The sequence below is a fragment of the Macaca nemestrina genome, chromosome 7 (assembly GCF_043159975.1).
Source record: "Macaca nemestrina isolate mMacNem1 chromosome 7, mMacNem.hap1, whole genome shotgun sequence".
NCBI classification, from domain to species: domain Eukaryota; kingdom Metazoa; phylum Chordata; class Mammalia; order Primates; family Cercopithecidae; genus Macaca; species Macaca nemestrina.
The window spans coordinates 5,507,320-5,532,921 of record NC_092131.1 but is presented as its reverse complement, the minus strand read 5'-3'; the positions used below and the strand labels follow the sequence as shown (position 1 = coordinate 5,532,921).

The 25,602-nt window shown below is 51.9% G+C and overlaps 2 protein-coding genes across 41 annotated transcripts in view; one reads left to right on the top strand and one right to left on the bottom strand.

The window, feature by feature from the left end:
• Positions 1-15,232, top strand: part of LOC105467387 (WD repeat domain 20) — an 88,408-nt gene extending 73,176 nt beyond the window's left edge. For 12 of the 27 annotated variants that reach the window (XM_024788381.2, XM_024788389.2, XM_011716953.2 and 9 more), the window contains 2 exons: positions 174-1,433; positions 4,081-6,536. In XM_024788381.2, coding sequence (XP_024644149.1) covers positions 261-1,433; positions 4,081-4,143 — 1,236 coding nt within the window. In that variant the 5' untranslated portion in view covers positions 174-260 and the 3' untranslated portion in view covers positions 4,144-6,536. Of the gene's footprint in view, positions 1-173; positions 2,099-4,080; positions 6,537-10,564; positions 13,070-15,093 lie in introns of those variants that run through there. The other 15 variants (XM_024788386.2, XM_011716954.2, XM_011716963.2 and 12 more) reach the window with 8 other exon arrangements.
• The window catches only part of LOC105467388 (MOK protein kinase), an 86,748-nt gene continuing 74,340 nt past the window's right edge, over positions 13,195-25,602 (bottom strand). For 11 of the 14 annotated variants that reach the window (XM_071099560.1, XM_071099566.1, XM_071099559.1 and 8 more), the window contains 4 exons: positions 24,716-24,889; positions 23,885-23,999; positions 21,580-21,780; positions 20,936-21,489 (listed from right to left, as the gene is read on the bottom strand). In XM_071099560.1, coding sequence (XP_070955661.1) covers positions 21,409-21,489; positions 21,580-21,780; positions 23,885-23,999; positions 24,716-24,889 — 571 coding nt within the window. In that variant the 3' untranslated portion in view covers positions 20,936-21,408. Of the gene's footprint in view, positions 15,361-16,116; positions 16,211-20,935; positions 21,490-21,579; positions 21,781-23,884; positions 24,000-24,715; positions 24,890-25,602 lie in introns of those variants that run through there. The other 3 variants (XM_071099561.1, XM_071099562.1, XM_071099563.1) reach the window with 2 other exon arrangements.

Here is a 25,602-nt window from a genome sequence, read left to right as displayed (position 1 = left end):
TACTCCAAAAAGGCCAAAATGCTCCTTGCTGGCTTGGCTGACTGCAGGATAAAATGTGGAGGGCCTGGATGGACTTGCCCCTTCCTACCGGGAAGCACACAAGTTTTCTTGCTGGAAAAGTAGACCTTTGAGACTTCTCCGTTGTGCTAACTTATTCTCCTTTGTCTTCACAGAGACTAATAGACAAGTCACGAGTTACCTGTGTCAAATGGGTTCCCGGTTCGGAAAGCCTTTTCCTAGTAGCCCACTCGAGTGGGAACATGTACTTATATAATGTGGAGCACACTTGTGGCACCACAGCCCCCCACTACCAGCTTCTGAAGCAGGGAGAGAGCTTTGCCGTGCACACTTGCAAGAGCAAATCCACGAGGAACCCTCTCCTTAAGTGGACGGTGGGCGAGGGGGCCCTCAACGAGTTTGCTTTCTCCCCAGATGGCAAGTTCTTAGCGTGCGTGAGCCAGGATGGGTTTCTGCGGGTGTTCAACTTTGACTCAGTGGAGCTGCACGGTACGATGAAAAGCTACTTTGGGGGCTTGCTGTGTGTGTGCTGGAGCCCGGATGGCAAGTACATCGTGACAGGGGGCGAGGACGACTTGGTGACAGTCTGGTCCTTTGTAGACTGCCGAGTAATAGCCAGAGGCCACGGGCACAAGTCCTGGGTCAGTGTCGTAGCATTTGACCCTTATACCACTAGTGTAGAAGAAGGTGACCCTATGGAGTTTAGTGGCAGCGACGAGGACTTCCAAGACCTTCTTCATTTTGGCAGAGATCGAGCAAATAGTACACAGTCCCGGCTCTCCAAACGGAACTCTACAGACAGCCGCCCCGTAAGTGTCACGTATCGGTTTGGTTCCGTGGGCCAGGACACACAGCTCTGTTTATGGGACCTTACAGAAGATATCCTTTTCCCTCACCAACCCCTCTCAAGAGCAAGGACACACACAAATGTCATGAATGCCACGAGTCCTCCTGCTGGAAGCAATGGGAACAGTGTTACAACGCCCGGGAACTCTGTGCCACCCCCTCTGCCACGGTCCAACAGCCTTCCACATTCAGCAGTCTCAAATGCTGGCAGCAAAAGCAGTGTCATGGACGGGGCCATTGCTTCTGGGGTCAGCAAATTTGCAACACTTTCACTACATGACCGGAAGGAGAGGCACCACGAGAAAGATCACAAGCGAAATCATAGCATGGGACACATTTCTAGCAAGAGCAGTGACAAACTGAATCTAGTTACCAAAACCAAAACGGACCCTGCTAAAACTTTGGGAACGCCCCTGTGTCCTCGAATGGAAGACGTTCCCTTGTTAGAGCCGCTGATATGTAAAAAGATAGCACATGAAAGACTGACTGTACTAATATTTCTTGAAGACTGTATAGTCACTGCTTGTCAGGAGGGATTTATTTGCACATGGGGAAGGCCTGGTAAAGTGGTAAGTTTTAATCCTTAATGCTGCACCAGATCTAGAACTTGAATAGGTAGTGACTTTTTTTTTTTCCCGTGGGAGGGGTGGGGTGTACAATGAATGTGAATGACACTTCTTATTCTTAATGTAAATCTAAATGCATCAGAGCCATAATTTTGGATACTGCATGCCATGTAATTCTGAATCATTTGATAATTTACCTTAGAGCATTTAAAAAAATATAATCAAACTAATTGCCAGCCAAGTCAGTCATCCTCCTGGGAGTATATAGAGTCCCAAGGTTAGCGCTCCTGTATTAGACTATTTCAATTTTAGGAAAATCATGACCGTGTGGGGAAACAATGACTTTAAAATGCTGAAATTAAAATTTATGCTTTAACTGGAATATTTTTGCTTAACTACTCAATTAGAATATTGTACACCTGATCAGTGTGTGTTCAGCACAGATGGCCATGAATTGTCATTTATAGTCCAATTTTTTATCTTAATCATAAAATGTTTAGGAATCTATGAAATTTAACTTTAGGAACAAAAAGTTTCGCAGGGTTGATTGATATTATTTTTACATTGTTCTGGCAATCCACAGAAAGAGAAGAGCCTTAATTTTTAAAACCCATTTTAGTCATTTTATGACAATTAAAGTTGTTTAATAAACATCTTTTTTCAAAGAAGCAGTTTGTAGCACTTTGATTGAGATTCTGTGCATAAAATACCCACCTCACTCAGAGCCCGGACAGTTCGTAGGAGCTGCGGGCTGAGGACGCCAACAGCGTTGCAGAAGTGCCTCTTGCCGCATAAGCGAAGACCTTTCATGTCAGACGCACTTTGCTTGTGTGTTTTCCCAGCAAGGGAAAAGGAGTTTTTTGGTTTTTTGCTGGGGGGAGGTGCGGTGGGGGAGGGGATTGGGTCAGAAAGGCACGTGACTCCTCCGCTCTGTGAGACCCCCCAGGGCTTCTGACTTCTCCCTTATGTGGGCCTTGTTTGGACTTAGTACCCCCCAGAGGAAGCACAAGTGCAGCTTTCCCCTTTCCTTGTTCTTGGATGGCAGCTGTGGCTCCGGGATGACTCTTGGGATGCCGACGCTGGCCATGTGCTTAGGCTTCGTCCTCAGTGGCTCCCACCCCGGCGCCGCAGCCCAAGGCCTGGTGGCCTGTGGCTTCCTCGGCAGTGGGAGGCTCTGCTGCTCCCCTGCAGGCCGCAGTCTCACCCTTACTCCCTGCTGCTGCACAGGGAGCTGCTTTTCCAATTCCAGTTTTCACAGTGGGTGAGATGGCCCCTTGAACTCTATGTTCCATGTCAAGATGGTGGTTATCTTCCTTGTTAACTCATTTTGTACATTGAGGTTTTTCTGGTGTGCACACCTGTGTAATGAAATCTAGAGAGAACGATCGCTTACACCGGTTTGCCTAGTGAATGCAGCTCCGCAAAGCGAAGACCTGGTGGCTTGTCTTTCTCCGCAGTGTAAAGACCCTGGTAGCTGGAGCAGCCGCTCCCTGTGCTCTTAACGCAGCCCTCCCAGGAAAGCCGGCCCAGGTCCCCAGGCCTGCTTCCCATCAGCAAACATGTCACGGTGGAGCCACCCACCCTGTGCCCATCGTGGGCCTTAACGCAGTGGTTTCTCTTCAGTGTGATGGCACGGCAGCATGCTGCCACCTGGGAACCACAGCAGCCTTCAGGTGCATCTCGCCTGTCTGTGCCTTTCACATCCCTGAGCACTACTTCTAGGAATGTTCGCATCCTCTCTACCTGTGGAATACAGGCCTTTGTTCCTAAAGGTGACCTGATCTAAGGGAGCCATGACAGCCATCCTTGTGGACAGCTTCCGCTTTGGAGGCCAAATTGGGTCATGTGGAGAGATTAGTAATGAACCCTCCATGTGCAATTTTATGCACCTACATAGTTGTAAACATTCAGTTTCAAATGCTTCTGAGGCATTGAGTATGCAGTTTCAAAATTCAGGACTTAGTATTTGGCCTAAATAGAGAGGGGCTGATCCCAGGTAAGTAGCATTTATGGTGACATTATGGCGACCTTGCGGTTCTGAAGGTGTGTCCCACGGACAGGGAAGCCGTGGGGGTGTGGCCCGAGTAACCAGCGTGACCGACTGGGTACTCTCTGATTTCTCCCCGCTCTCTGTCATTCTCAGTCGCAGTGGCTGGGATGAAAGAGGAATTACAGGGGTACACTGACTGACAGGTGACTTAGGAGTCATTTGCTGATAGGAACCAGGGGTGGGAGAGGCAAGAGGACGAGGTTGTGTTTCCTTTGAAAACAGCTGTGAAATGTGCTACCTAGTATGGAGGCCTGTGTGCGTCTTCCTCTCCCACCTCCGGTTTTAAACACTATGATATTGTCAGTTTGGGATTGGGGGCTTGATCACAATCTTTTTCTTCCAGTTTTTGCCAAGGAGTGCACTGTCCTTAATGTCTGTCTGGTACCTTGTCTGGGGCCCCTTTATTGTGTCTCCGTGCCCTCCCCAAGGCCCCTCTTGCTGGGTTCAGAGCCCAGTGGAGAGCACTGTGCCAGCCTAGGGAGGGGCTGCCTTTGACTGCATGGCCCGACCCCTGGCTCAGCCCAGGCTGGCCCAGGCCCTGCAGGGTGACACCACTCTGCGTCCACTCTGCCCCTCTGACTGCTGCCCTTTCTTTGACAGCCGGCAGAGCACTTCTGCAGGCAGGAGGACAGGATGCAAGGTGTTCTCCAAGACCAGAACTAAAGGTGCCCGACAGCTTGAGAAGAGGGCCCTGGAGAGAGGGCAGGGAGGCGCCCTCCTCCTCGGCTGTGCTGCTGAGTAATGGCTCCCGCAGACCTGGGGAGGGCCGGGGAGGGGCGGCAGCGGTGGTTCCTGATGCCAGGTGTGGAAGGTACAACGCGTGCTGCTAACCCTAAGAGAAATTTGGGGAAAATATTTGTATTTTTCTCACCAAACTTTGAGCTTCCTCATTGAAATTTTTCAGTTTTTCAGCCTAAACATTATTATGAGCAAGAATATCTTTTCTAACCTAATCTCTGGAATAAAACACAGCATTTGGCAAGAAGAGGCTGTTAACTACTCAGTCGGCATCACTGTTCCAGCGTGTACCAAACCACAGAGATGAAAAGCTCAGATGAAAGTCAGGTGCATGCTGCGTGGCCGGAGAATCCCGCTCCCACCCGGCACAGGGGTGAGCTGGGCCCTGGGCGGTGTCAGACGCCTTCTGAAGGTGCCAGGCCAGGGCCAGGGGAGCCTCTACTTACCCTACTTGGGTTGGCCTTTTTCACCGGAATTCAAGAAGCCAGGTTTGTGCCGTTACTGTGATGGGGCAGGCTTCCAAACACCACCGGCAGCTCTGGAGCCTTTCTCTGAGGCGTTTTTCTTCTTCAGAAGGGGAAATAAAATTCCCCCAGAGGCCTGGAGAAGGGAGCCTTTGGAAAAGCTTGCCTTCTTTTAAAGGCAAATTCATGTGCAGGAGTAGACACTTTACAAATAACCAGTAACCTTGGGGTCGAAATTTGCTTAAATCATGGTAAAGGATCTCATTTCTCTTTTGTGCTGATTGAACCTTCTAGCAATTTGGAAGTGTTCTTCTGTGAACCCTTAACTGGGGACTGAGGGCAAATGCCTTAGAAATGGAGGCGTGGAGAATCAGAAAGGAGCTATCACAATGATTCTTGTCTCACAGGCATTCAGGAATTCTGAGGAAGAATTGCAGTGACAGGACGGGAGTTTTGGCTCTCCACTGGCTGACTTCACCCCCAGGGCCCACCTGGCACGTGGCCAGGCAGCCGTTTCCCCCATTTCCTCCACTTCCTGGGGTTCATTTTAAATATTAAAGAAATTGTGAAGTATGAAATTAGTGCTGAAGTTGCCTGAGTACAAGGTCCTCATCACCTCTTGCCGGGGAGGGAGACATTTCCTTTCTTTGTTGAGCGAGCTCAAAGTGTGAGGAGGAGAAAGCCTAGGGGGTGCGGGCGGCTGGAGAAGGGATCCACGGAAACCCAAGCGCCACCTCATGCATGTGTGACTGCCCAAGGAAGAACTAGAAGCAGTTCACCTGTGGATTTTCTGGGGAAGGATTCATGGAACACAGCGTCTGGCGTCCAGCTCTGTGGGTGAGGGCATGGCGGGGGATCCAGCGGCCCTGCCCTGCCTCCGGCGCCGGTGGATGGGGGAGGGATTAGCCTCTGACTGTGGGGTTGCACCATGAGGGTCGGTGTGCCCCCGGCTGAGGGTTCGCTCTTTAGCAGTGAAGAACGTCCACGTGCGTGGGTAGGGGTCGGGTGACCTGGAGACGCCGCTTCCGGTCTGGTCTGGGTGACAAAGGTGAAGGTTGATAGTCTGCCGCCCTGGCGGCAACCTGCAGGGCCCCCTTGTCTGGAGCACGCCCGTCGCCACGGGCCGACTGGGACTGTCATGTGTTGCTTTAAGTTAACAAGGTGCACACCACAGTGACCCCAAGTGATGTCCCAGAGGGAGGAGACATGAGTCTGGCAGAAGTGAAGTCTGTGGCTTTATATTTAAAAGCACTCTATTCAGCTGTTACCTTTGAAACTCAGAGCCTAGTTACAAACTGTAAGAACGTGCCCTCCGGAAGAGGGAAACTGTCTCTCTGATGTTGATTTTTTTTATTTGTTTCTGCATCTGTTACCCGAACTTTGTGTCATAAATTACTATCCCTTCATTTGAAAGTGTAAAAGAAGAATTTCCTGCATTTTTATCATTTCTGTATACTTGAGTTTATTAAAGATTGTTATGTTAGGCGACACTGTATAAAATTGTATGGGTATTTTGAGTGAAAATCAAAAGTCAAATTCACATGTATTTCCTTTTTTATATTTTCATCTAATTTCTTGACAACTTGAATAAATTTCATAAAGAGCCTTCCTAACATGAAGTATTGGTAAATTAAATTCTTAACTGTTGCAATAATTAATGAAGCTTTAATATCAGTATTGTTATTTTATAATTTTAAGGAAATCATGTTTCTGTTTCACGGCTTTGTTTTTTAGCTGTTCCCTTGTCACTGTCACAGCTAATGAGACTTACTACATTTCCTACATACTTGATATTCTGAAGTACTGTGGGACTGTCCTCTGTATATTGACATTAAATAAACGTGTGTGAGTGAACTGTAAATGTAGATAATTTTCACTAGTCATTTTCACATCTAAGCTTTAAAAATCCCAGTGAACCAAAACAAGAAAAGTTTTTAAATGTTGTAAAAGTAAGGGCCTTGTGAATGTTTATAGAACAGCCAGCCACCGGAATTGCTCCCTCTGACTTAAGCTGACTGTGTTTCTCATAGTTGGCAGCATACTCGATGAAATGTTCTGCGTCCCAGATCCCGTTTTATGTGGTCCTCCTCTATGCCAGCTCCAGTCCGGGAGGAGGACTGTCGATTGGCGTTTCGGCTGAGCTGTGTAGAGGCTTCTGTTTAGTGAGAATGCTGACATTCTGAAGTCTTCCTGGGCCACGAGCTGGCTTTGGTTACATGGACTCACTATCCCGGATGCTGGACATCCGACCTTCTGTCCAGCCACCCGGCTGGCAGCTGGGAGAGTGGAGAAGGTAGCGGCTGGTAAGCTGCTTTTTTTTTATTTTGCTGTAAGTTCTGGGGTACATGTGCTGACCGTGCAGGTTTGCTACCTAGGTATACATGTGCCATGGTGGTTGCTGCACCCATCAACCTGTCATCTAGGTTTTTTTTTTTTTTTTTTTTTTTTTTTGAGAGGGAGTCTCGCGCTGTCGCCCGGGCTGGAGTGCAGTGGCCGGATCTCAGCTCACTGCAAGCTCCACCTCCCGGGTTTGTGCCATTCTCCTGCCTCAGCCTCCCAAGTAGCTGGGACTACAGGTGCCCGCCACCTCGCCCGGCTAGTTTTTTGTATTTTTTAGTAGAGACGGGGTTTCACTGTGTTAGCCAGGATGGTCTCGATCTCCTGACGTCATGATCCGCCCGTCTCGGCCTCCCAAAGTGCTGGGATTACAGGCTTGAGCCACCGCGCCTGGCCATGTCATCTAGGTTTTAAGGCCCCCGTGCATGAGGTATTTGTCCTAATGCTCTCCCTCCCCTCGCCCCAGGTAGGCTGCTTTCTGTAGGAGCTCTTTTCCTGGCTAGAAGTTCAGTGTTTTCCTCCTCCTCACCTTGAATAGTGTTTGCTTAAGGCTTTGTGCTGGCGTGAGGTTGTCCTGCTGTGGACACCAGGCCCGTCGTCGGTGCAGTTAGCTTCCTACACAGGGCAGTGGGGGATGTTCCATTTGGGATGAGAAGAACTCATGATTTACATTGTCTTACTATGAAATACTGTCCCTCACTCTTGACAGACGATGTGGCTGATCTGAGCTGCGCCCTGGCACCCGCAGGCCTATCCCCCCTGCCTGAGCTGTGATAAGTGAGGGCGAGCTGGCCTGAGACACAACCCTCCACCAGGCCCTTATGCTCCCATTTAATTGTCACTTCCCTGCTGTGTCATGAGACATCCAGGTCCCGCTCAGCTGCCTCTCCATGTTGGCAGCCGGCTGAGTCCTGTGCTCTGCCTCTAGCATGTTCATCGGGCGGGAACTCCCAGAAGCTTCCTATGGTGCTGTCTCTGGAGTGCTGGCTCGGCAGAGCCTCCAGTGCTGAACTGTCTGCACTTTTTGTCTTGAGTCTGGGCTGCCAAAGCAGAGGCAACATTCAGACCTACAGCTCTGAAAAGCGGCCTCCTGGGGCCTGCTGCCCGCCGCCCGCCGCCCGCCGCAAGAGTGCTCCAGGGCCCTGTTCTCAGCACTGAACAGGGTGTTTTCGTTGGTGTTTTTTGAGACAGGGTCTCACTCTCTTGCCGAGGCTGGAGTGCGGTAGCATGAACATGGCTCACTGAAGCCTTGACCTCCTGGGCTCAGTGATCCTCCCATCTCAGCCTCTTGAGTAACTGGGACCATAAGCACACACCACTAAACGCAGCTAATTTTTGTATTTTTATTTCCGTAGATGTAGGGTCTTGCCATGTTGCCCCGGCTAGCACCGAGTAGATTTTAAACCCTAAAGACTATTAAGTTGACAGCAAGTTTTTTTTTTTTTTTTTTTTTTTTTAAGAAAACCATGACATTTTGGTCTTTTAAAAATAACTAGTTTGTACCTTCAAAAAAATAAAAATAGCCAGTTCTCAGCTGGGTGGGATGGCTCACACCTGTAATCTCAGCACTTTGGGAGGCCGAGGCGGGTGGATCACCTGAGCCCAGGAGTTTGAGACCAGCCCAGCCATCATGGCAAAACCCCGTCTGTACTAAAAATACAAAAATTAGCGGGGCCTGGTGGCGTGCGCCTGTAGTTCCAGCTACTTGGGAGGCTGAGGCACCATGAGAATCACTTGAACCCAGGAGGTAGAGCTTGCAGTGAGTTGAGATGGTGCCACTGCACTCCAGCATGGGCAACAGAGCAAGACTCTGTCTTAAAGAAAAAATAGCCATTTATCCATGTGTGGCTGCTTGTCAGAATTAATGGATTCTGAGCTCAGGGGTCTCTGGAGATGAACAGACCACCTAGAGGCTCTCAGTTCCCCACCACCCCTTCCAGGGTCAGTGGCCTCCAAAACCAGCCTCCCCTTTTAGGTGGGGGGCAGCATGAGCAAAATCCTCCTTGAAGTTACTCAAGCTAGAAAGGCTTTAGGGAGACTAAGTGGGGTCCCTTTTTCCTGCCCCACACGGCAGAGAGGATTGCAGGGCCAAGTGGGTCCCAGGAGCAGGAGGGCCTCCAGTGACAGCCCGGGCCTGTGCTGGTCTCCGTCAGTGAACGGGATCACGATGAAGGCCCCCTAACTTGCACACATTCTCTCTGATGCTTTTCTTCCACCTTCAGATCACAGCGGAGCCCTTAAATGGTTGTGCCCTTCATTTGCGTGGTCTTTCCCCAGATGTCTGAAGAGCACAATCCTTTTCTCTGGGCGGCTTTTCTCATTAGAGGCCAGGTTGAGTGGCATCTAGGGGAAGTGTGGCCCCTTACTGTGACCTGTCAGTGGACAGGTTAAAGCTGGCAGAGGTACATGGTCCACTGCCCAGCTACAACTGAGGTCCCAGGCCAGACTGCGCGGCAAGTCTGGGGCAGAGATGGGTCCCGGCATCCCTGGGCTGTGCCAAGGGTCCCCGGCTCTGTGGCTCACGTGCCGCTTGTGTGATCTAAAAACTGGCTTTGCACGCCCTGAATAAACCATGGCTGCTTTCTCCAGGTTTGCTTTGGTTCCTTTCTGTCGTGCTCTGTGTAATGAGAATGGTGGGAGTCTTGCAGGTGAGCAGTTAAGGAGTGTGTTCTGAGCTGGAAGTCCTAGTTCTGAGAGTAGGCTAGCCTGGTCATAGTTCTCATCATTCCTGCACCGTCTCTAAAAAGGTATTGCTTTGCAAATAACATTTAACTCATGTTCTCCCCAGGAGCACCTGCCACAGAGGCCAGCATTGGAGCCTCAGAGGCTACGTGCAGGGCCAAGGCTGGCCTTCTCCCTCTGGGAGACGCCAGTGGAGGTGCCCTCCACAGCACCCCGGCCAGCTGGCACCAAGCTCCCGGATGTTGTGGCTGTGTAGAAGCAGATTCTGTCTTGTGGCACTTTGTCCACAATCTCAGGAGAGAAGTGCTAGTCTGCCTGCCTGCCTGCAATAAAACGGGTCCCAGGGCCTGTCTGCGTATCACTTTTGTTTGGGTTGGAAAGGGTGACCTTGGGAGTTGAATGACCAGAGAGGGTTTTGAACAGTCCCAGGTGGATGAGGGATGAGCTGGCGCCCAGCCCACACACTCATCCACATCCCACATTTGTCTCCTTGAGGTTCTGTCTTCTCTGACATTCACAGGCCAGGGGTTGCGGGCGTCGGAAGGGGAAGCTCTCCCGGAACCCAGAGCCAGGAGACTGTCCTGGGCCTGACAGAGCTTCAGGACATGTCCTTTCTCTGATGTGGCCTGTGGCCCTCACAGTCCTGTCTTGCTGTCAGAATCTGCAGTCTGAGCAGCACCTGCAGGGGCAGGAACGTGGCCCTGCTGCTTTATTGTAAATTGTTTTGAACCAAAATATTTTTCCTATATATTCTGGTGCGACAAGGCATAATTCTCTTAACTTCGTATTATAAATTAGAATCAAACCCAAACCAAGAGCTGGAGTATTTTCTATCACTTAATTTTGAACTGAAATCTCTACAGGAATGAAACAGTGACTCTGTGGAGAGCCGAGCAGCTGACTAAGTATTAGAGCCAAGGCTTGCCCCGTTCCTCTCACAGCGTGGGGGCTGATGGGACGCCGTGCAGATTCTCCCTGGGGAACTCCTTTGCCTGATGGCAACTGGTAAAGCCTGGAGCTGCCAGCTGTCCTGCTTCCAGTGCACAGACAGACCAGCGGCTCCTGCACGCTGCTGAGGACAGGTGAAGTGTGCGTGGGCTCCCCTTGCCAGGTTCTCCATTGGCCAGGCCGGGCCTTGCCCCTTTTCTCCCATGAAAAGGAAGCAGAGAAGGACAGGGTAAAACCACGCTCCCTCCCTGAGGAGCAGGCAGATTGGGGCAGCAGGGTCCCTGTCACTGGGAGTTTGACATGGATAAACATTTGCGCAGTGGATCCCCCACACTTAGCAAGCCTCCCACTGTGCTCTCGAGGGAAGCTGCAGCCTGGATCCTCCCACGGGGGCCTAGGTGTCTGCTGCTCGCCTTCCTCTTCTGCCACCTGATAATCTTTAGACTAAATCACAGACCGACAGAAACAAGGTGGCTTTTTTCCATTTAATTTCTTCTGAATGGCATTTCTTCCTCTGCTGCCTCCAGTGTTCATCACGGCAAAGCGAGTCCATCTCCAGCAAGTGATGGGTGCAAGATGACGGGTTCATTGACTCGCACAAGTCCTCACCTGCCTGCAGGGTGCCAAGGCCCCTTCTCTGCCACCCGGAAGGCTCACTGTGTCGCACCCCCTGCTTCTGGGCATGTCTGGCACTGATGCTAACCCAGGGCCGCAGCAGGCCCAGTGCACTCCAGGGCTTGTGCCTGCAGGCCCGTCTCCTGGGGCTTGCTGGGTTCACTGCTGGAGAACTGGAGGCCGGACCCACTGGGTCTTTGCTTCGCCTTCCTGTTAACTCCTCTTAGAGACCGCTGTTCTCCCCTTTGCTCTGACAGGCGGGCTCCAGGGAGTCCCTGGTCAAGCACCCTGGGGTCCTCTTGGGTTTTTCACCGGTAGCCAACCTGCTTCCCCAGTGCTCCAGCGTAGGGACCCTGAGTGTTGATCCTGGGCACATTCTCTGCATGGCGATCCATTCTAAAACAATTGTTAACCAGGGCACATTCTCCGCATGGCGATCCATGCTAAGACAATTGTTAACCAGGGCACATTCTCCGCATGGCGATCCATGCTAAGACAATTGTTAACCAGGGCACATTGTCCGCATGGCGATCCGTTCTAAAACAATTGTTAACCAGGGCACATTGTCCGCATGGCGATCCGTTCTAAAACAATTGTTAACCAGGGCACATTCTCCGCATGGCGATCCGTTCTAAAACAATTGTTAACCAGGGCACATTGTCCGCATGGCGATCCATTCTAAGACAATTGTTAACCAGGGCACATTGTCCGCATGGCGATCCATTCTAAGACAATTGTTAACCAGGGCACATTGTCCGCATGGTGATCCGTTCTAAAACAATTGTTAACCAGGGTTGAATGAAAAGGGCTAAGGCCTGCTAATGGGAACCCCCAGTTCCCTGTTCTGCCAGTATGGACTACAGAAGGCATGCGGAGGGCGGTTGATTGAAGATGTCTCCGGAAGGTGGGCCCAGTGGAGACTGGGACGGTGGAGGGCATGAGGGTGGTTCTAGTTGGCTCCCAGCTGCCACCACAGCTGGCATCAAGGCGTTAGCCAGCAGAAACTGGAGAATGAGTGTAGTGTACATTTGTTTTGTGCTAATGGGAGAATAGGAAGCTACCTGCAACCCTCAGGTTGGGTCGCTTTCTAGGGGCAGGGCTTTGTAGGGACCAGCGGGTGGAAGCAGCGTGTCCCTCGACATCAGGCTCTGGCAGCCTGGTGGCGGCACCACCTCTGCATCTCAGCACCCACCCGCCCTTGGGAGTGATGGAAAGTGGCCTCCCGCTCAGTGAGAGGACGTCTAAGGACGGGTGCTGTCCCTCATGGCCGTCACGAGCCACCTACAGCCACTGAGTATGTAAACCGGGGCCAGTCCAACCTGAAATGTGTCATAACGTGTCAACCACACAGCACACCTCTTAGGCTTCTTACCAAAAAAGTCATTAATAAGTTTTGTATTGCTGAATATGTTATGAAACATCCTGAGTTAAAGAAAATATTAAAATTGGCCGGGCGCGGTGGCTCACGCCTGTAATCCCAGCACTTTGGGAGGCCGAGGCAGGCGGATCACGAGGTCAGGAGATCGAGACCATCCTGCTAATACAAAAAATTAGCCGGGCGTGGTAGCGGGCACCTGTAGTCCCAGCTACTTGGGAGGCTGAGGCAGGAGAATTGCTTGAACCCAGGAGGTGGGGCTTGCAGCGAGCCAAGATCGTGCCATTGCACTCTAGCCTGGGCGACAGAGCGAGACTCCCCCAAAAAAGAGAAAATATTAAAATTAATGTCACTTGTTTTTATTTTCATTTTTTGAGACGAGTCTTGCTCTGTGCTCCAGGCTGGAGTGCAGTGGATTGTAGCTCATTGCAACCTGCATCTCCTGGGCTCAAGCCATCTCCTGCCTCGGCCTCCTGAGTAGCTGGGATGATAAGCGTGCACCACCACACCCGGCTAATTTTTGTATTTTTAGTAGAATACAAAAATTACACCATGTTAGTAGATTACACCATTTTAGTAGAATACAAAAAATACACCATGTTAGCCAGGCTGGTCTCAAATTCCTGGGCTTAAGTGAACCCCCCACCTTAGCCTCCCACAGGGCTGGCTGTCACTTGTTTTTAAGTCGTGAAATGTGCTCCTGGGAAGCTAAACCTAACACAGGATTGGTTCACAGGACACCACCTTCCTGTGGGTAGGGCTGCCTCATACCTGGAGCACTTGCCTCCACCTGGCGCTCTGTGAAAGGGGAGGGAGACTCTGTGGCTGCCAGATGAGGTGGCCCCTCTCCGTCTGTCCCCAGGCTGGATCACCACCAGTTTCTCCCTCGCCAGGAGTAGATGACTTTTCTGTGGCTGGGGGGAAGGGAGGTGCCTCTTGGTTCAGGAGATTGTCACCTCCTGGACACCACGTAGCTTGTGGAAAGTACTTTCTTAGGGTGTGCGCGGTGATGAAGGCAGAGCGTCCTGTGTTAGAGGCTTCCTTCCTCCAGACTGTCCGTGGCAGAAGTGCAGTCAGCCACCCGCTGCCCAGCTGACCTCCACAGCCTTGATGAGTTTGAGCCAGAAGTATGGGGCATTTGCGGGGTCCTCCACAAGTACAAACAGGGTTCTGTCCCTTTTCAGGGGTCCCAGAGGAAAAGCGCTCCTGTAGCCTGTGAGCAGGGCAGCTGCCACGTTCCGTTTGCTCCTGAGCTTGTCTAGGTGAACAGATTTCAGGTGAAGGGAAGAAACGGGATGAAATGACCAGTGGGACAGCCTGCTTCCCGGCTTCCTGCAGCAGCGTGTGGGCGAGGCTGAAGGGCAGTTTCAGATTGTCACCCTCATCTGTGTCCACGCAAGTCCAATGTGTGAGAAGGTAGCAATGTTTGCTTGAGTTAAAGGCTTGTCATTTGTAAACAGTACTCATCAGCCGAAGCCTTCTTCCACAACAGCTTAGGCTGAGTTGCATTCCCAGAGCTGAAAATGTGCACCTTTGGGGTTGCACTGTCGCCATCTTAATGTTCTTCTTCATAAACGAACGCCATGCCTTGATGTAATTTAACTGCCGCCCAATAGTAAATGCAAAGAAATGGAAGTACTCTTTGCTGTGTGGGAAGTTAAACCCACTTAGGTTTACCTAAGCTCATGCCTGTCTTGCTAAATCTGGGTGAGATTCCCCCTCCCCAGTGAGCCTCTCAGCAGGAGTTGCCCTGAAGAGCCAGAAGCACCCCGCCCATTCTTCCAGCTGGCCCTGGTGGGTTGGCCCCCACATCCGTTCTCCACACCCAGCCGCAGCCTCACGGCAAGACTCCTTTGTTCTGGGGCTCCCCCCACCTCGGCCTGGGCCCTCCTGTCTCTACCTGTGGGGCCTACACATGTGGACAGCTGCAGCCAGAGGGTGCCATGGTCGCACCACCCAACAAAGCAAGAACCCCCCCAGCAGAGAATGCCCTTTCAAAGGTGTCCCTGAACTCTATCCTTGAAGGCAACCCCTGGCTCCAAGGGACTGGGTGTGCGGTCCAGAACTGTGGGGCCCTGGGCTCAACCCTGGCTGAAGGCGCTGAACACCTCCCACGAGGCACCTGTACCTTCGGGTCAGTGAAACTCCGAAGAACCTGTCCTCAGGTGCCGAGAAGCCACTGTCTCCCCCAGGGGCAAGGCCAGCCCTGCCTGCCCTTCTCTTGGACAGTGTTGAGACCACAATATTGCACCCAGCAGGGTTCCAATTCTCTAGGAATTGAACGCAGTGATATGGATAGGAGTTAAATAGATGAAGTGGAGGGTTTGCTCCCACACTGGCTTCCACACCAACAGCACGAGTTTTGACCACATGGAGCTGCTGGCAGAGGGCGAGCATGGTGGCTGTCGCCTGTCCGGTGTTTTGCTGGATTAATGTAGACTGCTTTGTTTGCAGGGCTCATTGTCATCCCCAAGCCAGGCCAGTTCTCCAGGTGGAACTGTAGTGTAGCGACCCCACTGCTGCGCGCACAGCCTCCCGGGACTTGGACTCGAGGGAGTGACGAGGAGGAGCCCCAGCTGCGCCTGAGCCGTGCCAGCCGGCAGACCTCAGGTGGTGGACGTCGACGAGGGCCGTGTGGACGGCGACCGGCTCACTCTGCAGCATCATGCTCCCACTGCTCACCCAAAGAAATTGTTTCCATTTTAAATCGGTCTTTTGGGGCTGCAGTAAAAAATAAGAAATTGAGTTTTCTTACTTTTTACTCTAAAATTCAATGTAATTAAATCTCATATATATATAATATATACATATATACATAGTGTAAAATAGAATGTTTCTTGGACAAGAAATCCCCTGAAATTCAACTGTTATAAATAGTGCTTTCCTGTTTTTGCACTGATTTTTCTATACCTTAGGTGGTCAGAAGACAACCTTGAATGCACTCATACAGAAAATTGTTACTTTCTGACTTAATGTAATTCAGGAAGGCAGATGCTGCAATCACAGATCTAAAAAAATTGTTTGCACTTAAAAATAGTTGAATGCTGGTGGAGTTACTTTGCAGATGGGTACAAAGGACTCACGGCCCTCTGAGGTGCAGTGTGAAGATGCCCTTTTTACCTGTCGATGTTTAATACTGTTATTTTCCAATGCAATCAACTCTGTATTATATGTATAAATAATGTAATTCTGCAATTGGGGAAAATAGTTACTTCACTAGTAATTTTCATCATTTAAGAGTGATATTTCTAATTCACAAAAAAATTAATATTAAAACTATCTTGAATATACCGCTTGTTTATCTTCTGTTAAATTGGCTTAGTCTTTCCTGTACATTTTGGTTGAACTGGTTGGTATGGAATTGTTTTGTCTTTTTCACCCCATGTTACTAGAAGCCCCGTCAGTCACACTTGCGACGGGATGTTCAAGAACACGGCTCAGGAGGGCGTGGGCTCCGTGGCCGCCTCGCAGCCTCACCTGTCTGTGGCCACTGTGGGCAGCTGCACGTGTGCACAGGGTTTCAGGATCATGTTTCCTTACAGCTTCGAGTCCTTCTTTTGTCGTTGAAAGCCTGTGACCACACATAACAGTTTCTACAGTGAGTATGAACGTGGGACATGAACTAGCTAATCAAACTGTTTACCTGATTTTTTTTTTTTTTTTTTTTAAGAGACAGAGTCTTACTGTCACCCAGGCTGGAGTGCAGTGGCGTGATCTCAACTCACTGCAAGCTCTGCCTCCCAGGTTCATGACATTCTCCTGCCTCAGCCTCCTGAGTATCTGGGACTATGGGCGCCTGCCATCACGCCCAGCTAATTTTTTGTATTTTCAGTAGAGACGGGGTTTCACCGTATTATCCAGGATAGTCTCGATCTCCTGACCTCATGATCCGCCCGCCTCGGCCTCCCAAAGTGCGGGGATTACAGGTGTGAGCCACCCTGCCCGGCCTTACCTGAGATTTTTCTTACTTGGTTGAACCAGCTCATGAGCATCTATGAGCCTAGGGCATCCCACACCTGCTCAACGAGTTACTAGAATTGCAACAGAATGTGCAGCTACCAAGCAGAAGAATGTTTATTTTTTTAAAAAATCATATACAACTGGATCCTTTGAAAGCTTTATTTTGTGAGACTTTAAACCATGAAGTGTCTGAAACCTATTTCTGTAATTGATCACATTAAATTGGGGGCATGTCTTTAATTTCGGGCTTTTGAGGGGAGGTATGCTACATTTTCACCATTTGTATGAATGCAGCCACAGAAAACTTCACATCATCTGAGCCCTCAGTTTAGTTTTCTTCAGGGGAGAGATTAGTTACGGCTTGAGTTCTCAGCCTGCCCCACTCAGAGGCCCCAGCAGGGCCTCTGGATCACGGGGCCATGAACTATGGTGTGAGTCTTCTAGAAAGAGAAATACAAGACACTAAGACTTGCTGTTCTAAATGAAAGAATCAGAATGGATAAATTAGACACATGCAGAGTGACCTCTGTATTAAAGTATTAGCACATTTTAGGTACTTTGGTATTTCTGTCATCTTAAAGTACTGATTGCTAGGTGCTGTCAGTTACACAGGAAGCCAAACCCAGGAGGGTCCAAAACAGCTACAGTGAACCGCGGGTGTATTTGGAAGTCAGAAGGAACTACTTTTGAAAATAAGTCTAAAATTCTTTTCTGTTTAAGACAGAATCTCACCTATCATCCAGGCTGGAATGAAGTGGTGCGATCATAGCTCATTGCAGCCCCAACCTCCTGGGTTCAAGTGATCCTCCCACCTCAGCCTCCCGAGTAGCTGGGATCACGCATGTGTGCCACCACACCTGAGTAACTTTTTGGTATTTTGTAGAGATGGGGTCTCCTTATGTTGCCTAGGCTGGTCTCAAACTCCTGGGCTCAAGCGATCCTCCTGCCTCAGCCTCCCAAGATGCTAGGATTATAGGTATGAGCCACCGCACCTGGCCAAGTCTAGAATTCTTAATCTGGCAATCTTCCTGGTCATCTCCTTATTCTGTTTCCTGTTTGTGGAAAGTGGCAGGTGGAAATTTAATACCAGGACAATAATTACGTAAAGACTTGAGCAGTTTGGTCAGATGACCCAGCTATGTCCAAAACTTTTGCTGGCCCCGAGATGGTATCACTCGAGATGGTTAGTCCTAGCTCTGCCTCAGCCCAGTCTGTCACCCTTCGCTGGTTCTGGAGTGCACTTTGCATTTGGCCATCACAGTACTAACGCTGTCAGATATGCCCCAGTTTACTCTAGATGCATCTGTGCCAGGAATAAATCTTTATTTTTATGGCGCTGTTCCTAAGACTGCTCTGTAGCCAAGTCGGCCAAGATGACTTCCAAACTCTAACTGCCTCATAACTGTCCCCACCACTGTCACCATGGACTCAAGCATTCAGCAGGCCCTGGGCAGATGGCAGTGAGGCAGCATCAAGGCTGGTCATGCCCTCACTCAGACGCCCTGGAAAGACGAGCTTCCCTGGGACGATTTGGGTTTTTCTCACTTGCCTTGAACTTCCTTACACTTCCGGCGTTGAAGAATGCACGCTCCTCACGGGATTAGGCCCAGAGAAAGCCAGGAAGAGGTCGGCCATGCCAGGGGTGGGTCTAGCTGGACTCTAGCCGCCTCGTGGCAGGCTGGCTGCACCGCAGGTGTGGGGGCAGCAGAGCAGGAGACGGGAGGTCACGGTCACACTGCTGTTGCCTGTCACACGAAGGCATGCACATCTGAGTGCCAGACGGAGATGGCTGACGGAGATGGCTGCGTACTGCTTCTCCCCGCAAGGCCCGCCCCACCAGTGTGGAGTGGCTCCCCTGTGCTTCTGCCTGGTGTCTTCTTTAAGGTCAGGAGGGTGAGGTGGGTGGGCGAGGGTAGGCTCGCACAAGAAGGGCGACAGTGCAGCGGGGCAGCACGCAGGTGCTTAGCAGAGGATTGCGGGATGAACGTGTTTGAATGGGGAGGAGGACGGCTGAGGCCTCATCCTTGCTTCCGTTCTGGGTTCTGTGGGGATAATTCAAGCGCTTCAGTTGCATTGCACAGAAGAATGGAAATAATCCGGCCAGCTTTCCAGTTGGGGCGGCAGAGGCGGCAGCAGGGTGAGGTGGCCTCCTATGGGCTGAGCCAGCCTGGCCCCTCTGCCCTCAGCCCTGGCCCCCATCACAGGGCCCAGACAGACACAGGGAACCACACACAGCTAAGGCAGCCTGGGGATCCTGGCACCTGCTGCCGAGAGCAGGCAGGTGCGAGGGCCAAGTGCAGGGCAGGAAGTCCAAGGGTGGCCGGCAGGATTTCCCTTTTCTCCAAATCTGCAGGAAATCATCACCCTTGGAATCTCCACCCTTGGACTTGGGAAGCCGATGTGGGAACCCTGCTGTGCGCCACAGACCCCCGTCACTCCTCCATGGAGGGGGCCTGTGGAGCTGGGCTCTGGTCCCCTGCTCACCTCCATCCTGGAGGCCCAGCTGCCCTGGGCCCTGGCGTGCCGGGGGCTCTACATTGCTTCAGAGCGTTTATGTCCAAGTCCAACAAAACCAGGAGGGCCTCAAGCGGCGGGCCTTGGGATGGTCCTCCTCTTGCTTTAGGGACTTTCTTGCCTTCAGAGAGCCCCCAGCCGTGCTGCCCCCACCACGAGGAGGGTGACAGAAGTCAGGGCAGCTGATGTCCGGGGCACCAGCATCTGCAGACCACACTTGCTTTCTCAAAAAGGCCTGCAGAAGAACTGTCAAGACTTTCCCTTCATATTTTTAGGTGTAAAGGGAAGAACACGTTTCCCAAGTACACAAACACTTAATCCGTTTACATGCCCGACACTGAAGCCAGGCCCGGGGACAGGGCGCGCCCCTCCTAGCCACCACTCCCCTACCCACAGGTCCCTCTCTTGTGACCTGTGCGCCCCACCCCCACCCCTACACCTCCCCATCCTTCTGTCCCCCAGCCCTCCCTGCTGCTGGGCTCTGCCCACGGCCCTGGTGTCCGACTCCCCTGGGACTCCCAGGCCCTCTGTGGAGGCAGAACGGTGCCACCCCCCTGCTCAGACACCTCCCCTACAGCAAGGGCAGCCCTGAAGGCTGCACCAGGGTCTCAAATGGGTTTAAAAGGAGCCCAGGGAGAGGCCTGCTCTGAACATTATGGCAAGCCTCACTTCCGGGCTGTAATCTGCCCTTCTTCTTGGGCTCCTTTGACCCCCATGTGGCACAGACCGGGCACCTGTACCTATGGACTCGCTGCCCCATGCTCCCAGCCCTTTCCTCCTCCTCCAGCCTGCCTTCCCTCTGTATGGCCCAGAGTCCACTGTCGTGTCAGATGGCCTGGGGCTGGGGCCAGAGCCACTGGAGAGCACATGAAGGAAGGGTGTCACAGATTTGTCTCAACACAGGAACAAGGAGGCCTAAACACTAGCCCGAGAAATTTAGCTTTTTTCAAAAATATCTCATAAGTTTGGGAAGATGACAAAAAAAAGGAGGACCCAATTACTAAGTTACTTTCCAAGATAAACGAGGACTTACTAGGACTTTTCTTGTGCCCAGCAGCCCGGCCAGTGCCAGTTTCTTTGCAATGTTCCCATCCCATCCCCACGGGGAAGCAGGTTTCTTTTTCTAGGACACAAGGTACCCAACTTATTGTTGGCACTCGGCAAATAGCTCAAAGCACCCACTGGCAGGCCTGGGGCAGGGCTCCATACTCCCCAGAGACAGGTGGGCACCAGGAGCTAAAATGACAACGTGGTCACCTTGAAGCCTGTGCTCAGAAGAGACCCTGCAGGCCTGCCCTGTGCCCCGTACCACCTTGCCAGGCTGGTCGCTGAGGAGCACACAGGGCTCCAAGGACATGCCTGTGTGTGCTCCTTCCTGAGTGGTTCTTCAAATGAAAATTAAGCCACACCAGGCTGGGCGCAGTGGCTCACGCCTGTAATCCCAGCACTTTGGGAGGCCGAGGCAGGAGGATCACCTGAAGTCAGGAGTTTGAGACCAGCCTGACCAACATGGAGAAACCCCATCTCTAGTAAAAATACAAAAAATCAGCCGGGCGTGGTGGCGGGCGCCTGTAATCCCAGCTACTCTGGAGGCTGAGGCAGGAGAATCCCTTGAACCCGGGAGGTGGAGGTTGCAGTGAGCCAAGATCGCACCACTGCACTCCAACCTGGGGAACCAGCGAAACTCCGCCTCAAAAAAAAAAAAAAAAAAAAAATTTAAGCTACATCAAAGCCTTCCCAACAAAATCAATTCCCCTCATGTGCCCACAAAAGCTAAAATAAAGGAATGGCTGGTAAGGACACATGTTGGACTCGGAGAATATTAAAATGCAATACTGTAACGACAGCTTATTCTTTAATAAAAGTCGGGGTGTCCAGTAGCGTCACTGGTAAGAGGTGGTGCGCTCCACGACTGACCAGCAGCGCCAGAAAAGCGCTGGGAGGGGACACGCAGAGCCCACCTTCCAACCACGCCCAACTGATCACAGAAATGCCTGCTTGTTTTGATTCATATACAAAGTTACAAAATATTCCCTGCCCCAAATTCTTAACGAAAATGAAAGAAAACCCTAGAATGTGGTTTTACAAATATATTAGCCCAGAACATCCTGGGCAGCTGCGCGGGCCGCGGGTGCGGCGGGGCGCAGGGCAGCACCCAGAGCCCCAGCCAGCGCGAAACGGACGCAGGTGCGTCCCCAGCCCTCCGTGGCGTCTCAGCGGCAGATCGCCCAGGCCGGGCCCGATCGGGCCTGGTGTTGCCTCCGGAAGTCGAGACGACTGTGCTGCTCAGTATGCTCAGTATCTTCCGCCTTTCCGCACTATGGTGGGCAGGCGACACTGCTGTGGGGCAGGCTTAAGGTCCTTCCGCGGATCTGTCTGTCAAAGAAAAATTACAGACACGAAATTCAGTGGCGGCCTGGGCAGGGCGGGAGAGCAGAGCCGCCGGAGAAGCTGGCTCCGTGCTACCTTCTTGGTCGCAGGGATGCACTTCAAGGGTCTCAGCACCGGCGCTCTTCCATTTGTCCCAGATTCAAGCGCGGACTGCAGCGTGGGGCTGGAGTAAGACGACAGTTTGGCCACTCCCGAAAGCTTTAGTTTGGGCAGTTCCATGACGTAGGCCGGTCCTTGTCTCTTGGGATGGTCCTCCTCTTGCTTTAGGGACTGTTTCTTGAAACAGAACAGAGGCCAGTTGGACATAAAATGCTTTCCCCTTTATGGAAATTAGGAAAAATGAAAGAGGCTCTTTTGTGCTGCTTTTGGCTAATACAATTTCTTGACCATGAGATGTGACTGGGACACATTCACCAGGTCCCAGACACCCCAAGGGAGTGGCTGCTCACGAGAGTCCCACGGCAGAGGCCAAACCTTCAGGGGGAACCTGAAGCACGCAGACTGCGAGCTGAGGAGTGTGGGTGGCAAAGGGCTGGCGGGCAGTGGTGCCCACGCCTCCGGCCTCCTACTCTAGCTCCAAGGCCTCATGCTCAGACCTGCCTGCTGCCTGCTTTTGGGGGGCTTGTAAGCTAAGGATGGTTTTACATTTGGGTTTCTTTGTTTTTTGTTTGTTTGTTTTTTGAGACAGGGTGTTGCTCTGTAGCCCAGACTGGAGTGGAGTGCAGTGGTACAATCTTGGCTCACTGTAGCCTCAGCTTCCTAGGCTCAGGCGATCCTCCTGCCTCAGCCTCCCAAGCAGCTGGGACTAAAGGCACGCACCACCCCACCCAGCTGATTTTTAAAACAGATGGGGTGGTGGGGGAGTAGTCTTGCCTACGTTGCCCAAGCTGGTCTCAAACTCCTGGCCTAAGTGACCCTACTTTGGCCTCCCTAAGCACTGAGTTTATAGGTGTGAGCCACCACACCCACCCAGTTTTTATATTTTTTAATAATTGAAAAAAAAATGTTTCATGGCATATGAAAATGATGTGAAATTCAAATTCTAGTGTCCCCAGTTCTACTGGAACGCAGCACCCGATGTGGTTCCTGTGTTGCCTCCAGCTGCTTTCACACTGCAGCAAAGCGGGGAGTGTAACCAGCACCCTACGGCCACGGGGCCTAAAATATTTCCTGTCGGGCCCTTAGAGAAAAGCATGCCGACCTCGGATGTGACTGAGGGTGGGGACTTGGGTGAATGCGGCCTGCAGTGACATCAACGGTTTGAAGCAGACCCTCTGTCCAGGAGGGAGCAGAGGCAGAGCAGGGACAGTAGTGAGGAGGCCATCTGTGGTGACTTAGGCAAGGTGAGGAGGATGTAGGAGGCAAGAAGGCGAAGCCCCTGTGAGATGAAGGAAGGGTCCACGGGGGGCCTGGGCAGTCGGCGGAGTTGCCTGCCCCGGAGGGAAGGCCATGGGAAGCTACAGGGAAAAAAGCACATTTGGGGGAAAGATCAGGAGAAGGGGTTTCAGCACATTTGTCTTTTGGACATTCAAGTGGAGCTGTCAAACCGGGGGCCAACGGGACACAGGAGCTTGGCTTTCTGGAGAGCAGTCTGACTGCAGCTCTGGGTTCCCAGCTCCCAAGCGGGCAGGGAGCACTCAGTAAAGGCTGGGAGGAGCGAGTGACGTAGGGACGACCGAACAGATGAATGACGGAAGGACACACTGTCACACTGTTGGGGTGCCAGCCCAGAACTGGGAGACTGGTGCAATCCTGCCAGCAGGTGCCACAGGGCTGCACCGGGCTAGGATGCCACATGGTAGGTGGGAAGGTGAAGGCACTGAGGAGCAAAGCTGGCATTTCTCAACCCAAAATGTGCACAACCTCCGCTGATGGGACGAAGTGCTCATCTGGGGCCAGAGACAGCGTGGCCTGCCTAGGACTTGAGACCTGTCATCGGCTGGGTCGGTGACTCGGGCCTGAGGCCTGTCACCAGCTGGGTGGGTGACTCGGACCAGCATTGCATCTTCTCGGCGCCTCCCTCCAGGGCCGTTCTGAGGGACGATGTCTCCACAGAGCTTGGCATAGAACCTAGCACCTGCATGTGGCCATCAGGACAGACACAAAAGTTCATGCAAGGGTCCCCTCTCTGGGCCTGCTCACATGGGATATTCGTCATTAATTCTTAGCTACTGGGGCAGAAAGGGCTTGAGCAAATAGAACTGGGGTCCCTGACATCCCAACATATGCAGCCATCAATTCGCATGCTGTTCAGGCCTCGACTGACAACATGGTCTGCCACAGCCTCCACAGGTGGCGTCCTCCTCAGAGACACAGGCCACCTGAGGGCATCCGGTCCCCGCTGAGCTGGGTGGTCTCCAGCTCCGATTTCGCTTAGTACCTGCTTTCTGCCCTCCTTTGAAATCTGGCAGCTGGTACTGAGTGGTTCCGGTGCCACAGGGTGCTCCGGAAAGCAAGCTTTTCTGTGGCTGCCCAGAGCTCGCTTCTCTGTTTTCCTACGGGGAAGGAGAAGAGAACGGAGCAGCTCCACTGAGAGCCCGCAGAGCACACGGCCTGTTGGCTTCTTTGCCTCCAATTTGTCTACTGTGTGAGCTGCCACTAGCTCTTCTTTTCTGCATAAGCTGTAATCAGGGGGCTTTTTTTTTTTTCTTTTCTGTCTCAGCCTGGCAGTCTCTGGGCCAGGAACAGAGCTGGCTCCATGAACCAGAGGCACTGCCTACCCAGGGACTCACGGTTTGGGATCAAACTGTCACCTCCACAGTTACGCATACAGGAGTGTCCAGAGGTACGGAATTAGACGACCTCAGGGCAGACAAGTCTTAGATTCACATTCAGCAGGTACTTCCAGTGCCAGGTGACATCCAAAGTGCTCTAACATCTCAGAATGCATCCTGTTCACACCATTTACAAGGGCTACACACCAGGCTCTTCTAGAAGGCTTACTACCTGTAGCCTCTGCATCAACCACAAAGTGGGCAGCCAGCCCCTCTTTCTCCTGCCATGGAGCTGCTAACAGCCTCATTTTGGGGAGGATACATCAGAACACAGCACGGTGGGGGCCCCAAGAGGCCCTGACCACTCTTCAGGATGGAGAGCGTGATTCCCAAGAACCAGGGACCCTCCAGAGGGCAGTCCCTTGCCCCACTGTGTGCCCATGGGTCTCATTTGCCAGGTCCTGCATCCGCCCCACAGAACCCACGAGAGCGCCTACCTCTGTTCTTGGAAGTAGGGGTGCTGCAGGGCCTGGTGGGCGGCGATTCTCTCATCGGGATCATAGGCCACCATTGCGTGCAGGAGGGAGAGGCATTGTGGGGACAAATTGGTTGTCAGTAGAGGTATTCCTGATCCCCTTTTAAAAGGAAAATCAAAATTCATAGCTCTCGACCTGTATTAAAAGCCCAATGATAATAAACGGTCACGCTGTCACTGAGTGCACCGGCGGTCCACTGTTACGACTAAGGGCCCTGCATGGTGCAGAGTCTACACCTGTCCCAGCCCACAGAACGTGCAGCACCAAGAGGGACCCCTGATGTAAATGATGGGCTCTGTGCAGTAATGAGATATCCGTGATTCATCGACCATAACTAACACACCACTCGAGGGGGTGCTGACCACCGGGGAGGCTGTGTGCCCGTGGGCACAGGGCTCTATGGAAACCTAAAACTGCTCTTAAAAAAAATCTATTAAAATAGTCTATGGTAAAGGGGGGGATCTGTTATGCTATAAATGTAAGAAAACTACCTTTCCTATAAAAGATTAATATTACCTTCCCGCATGAGAAGAATGAAATAAACTTTAACAAAAAAATAAGAGTCCAAAATTGTTGCCACCTTCTCCCTCCCTGGGATCTGGGGGCTGCTAGGTGCTACTCGCCCCTTCAGCCCACAGGCCCTCCCTGGGGAGTCCCGACTCCCCAGCCTCAGCTTCATCAGAATGACCCCTGAGAGTCCGGGAACACCTCTTCCAGGTGTCGGTCCCGCCAGTAGGGCCATGGAGGGCTGCAGAAAGCCCTCACCACCTATGGTCTGTGCTTGGGGAACATTTCCACCCAAAGGCTTCTAAGTCCTATTTAAATTACTCAGGCAACAGAGCCTGACT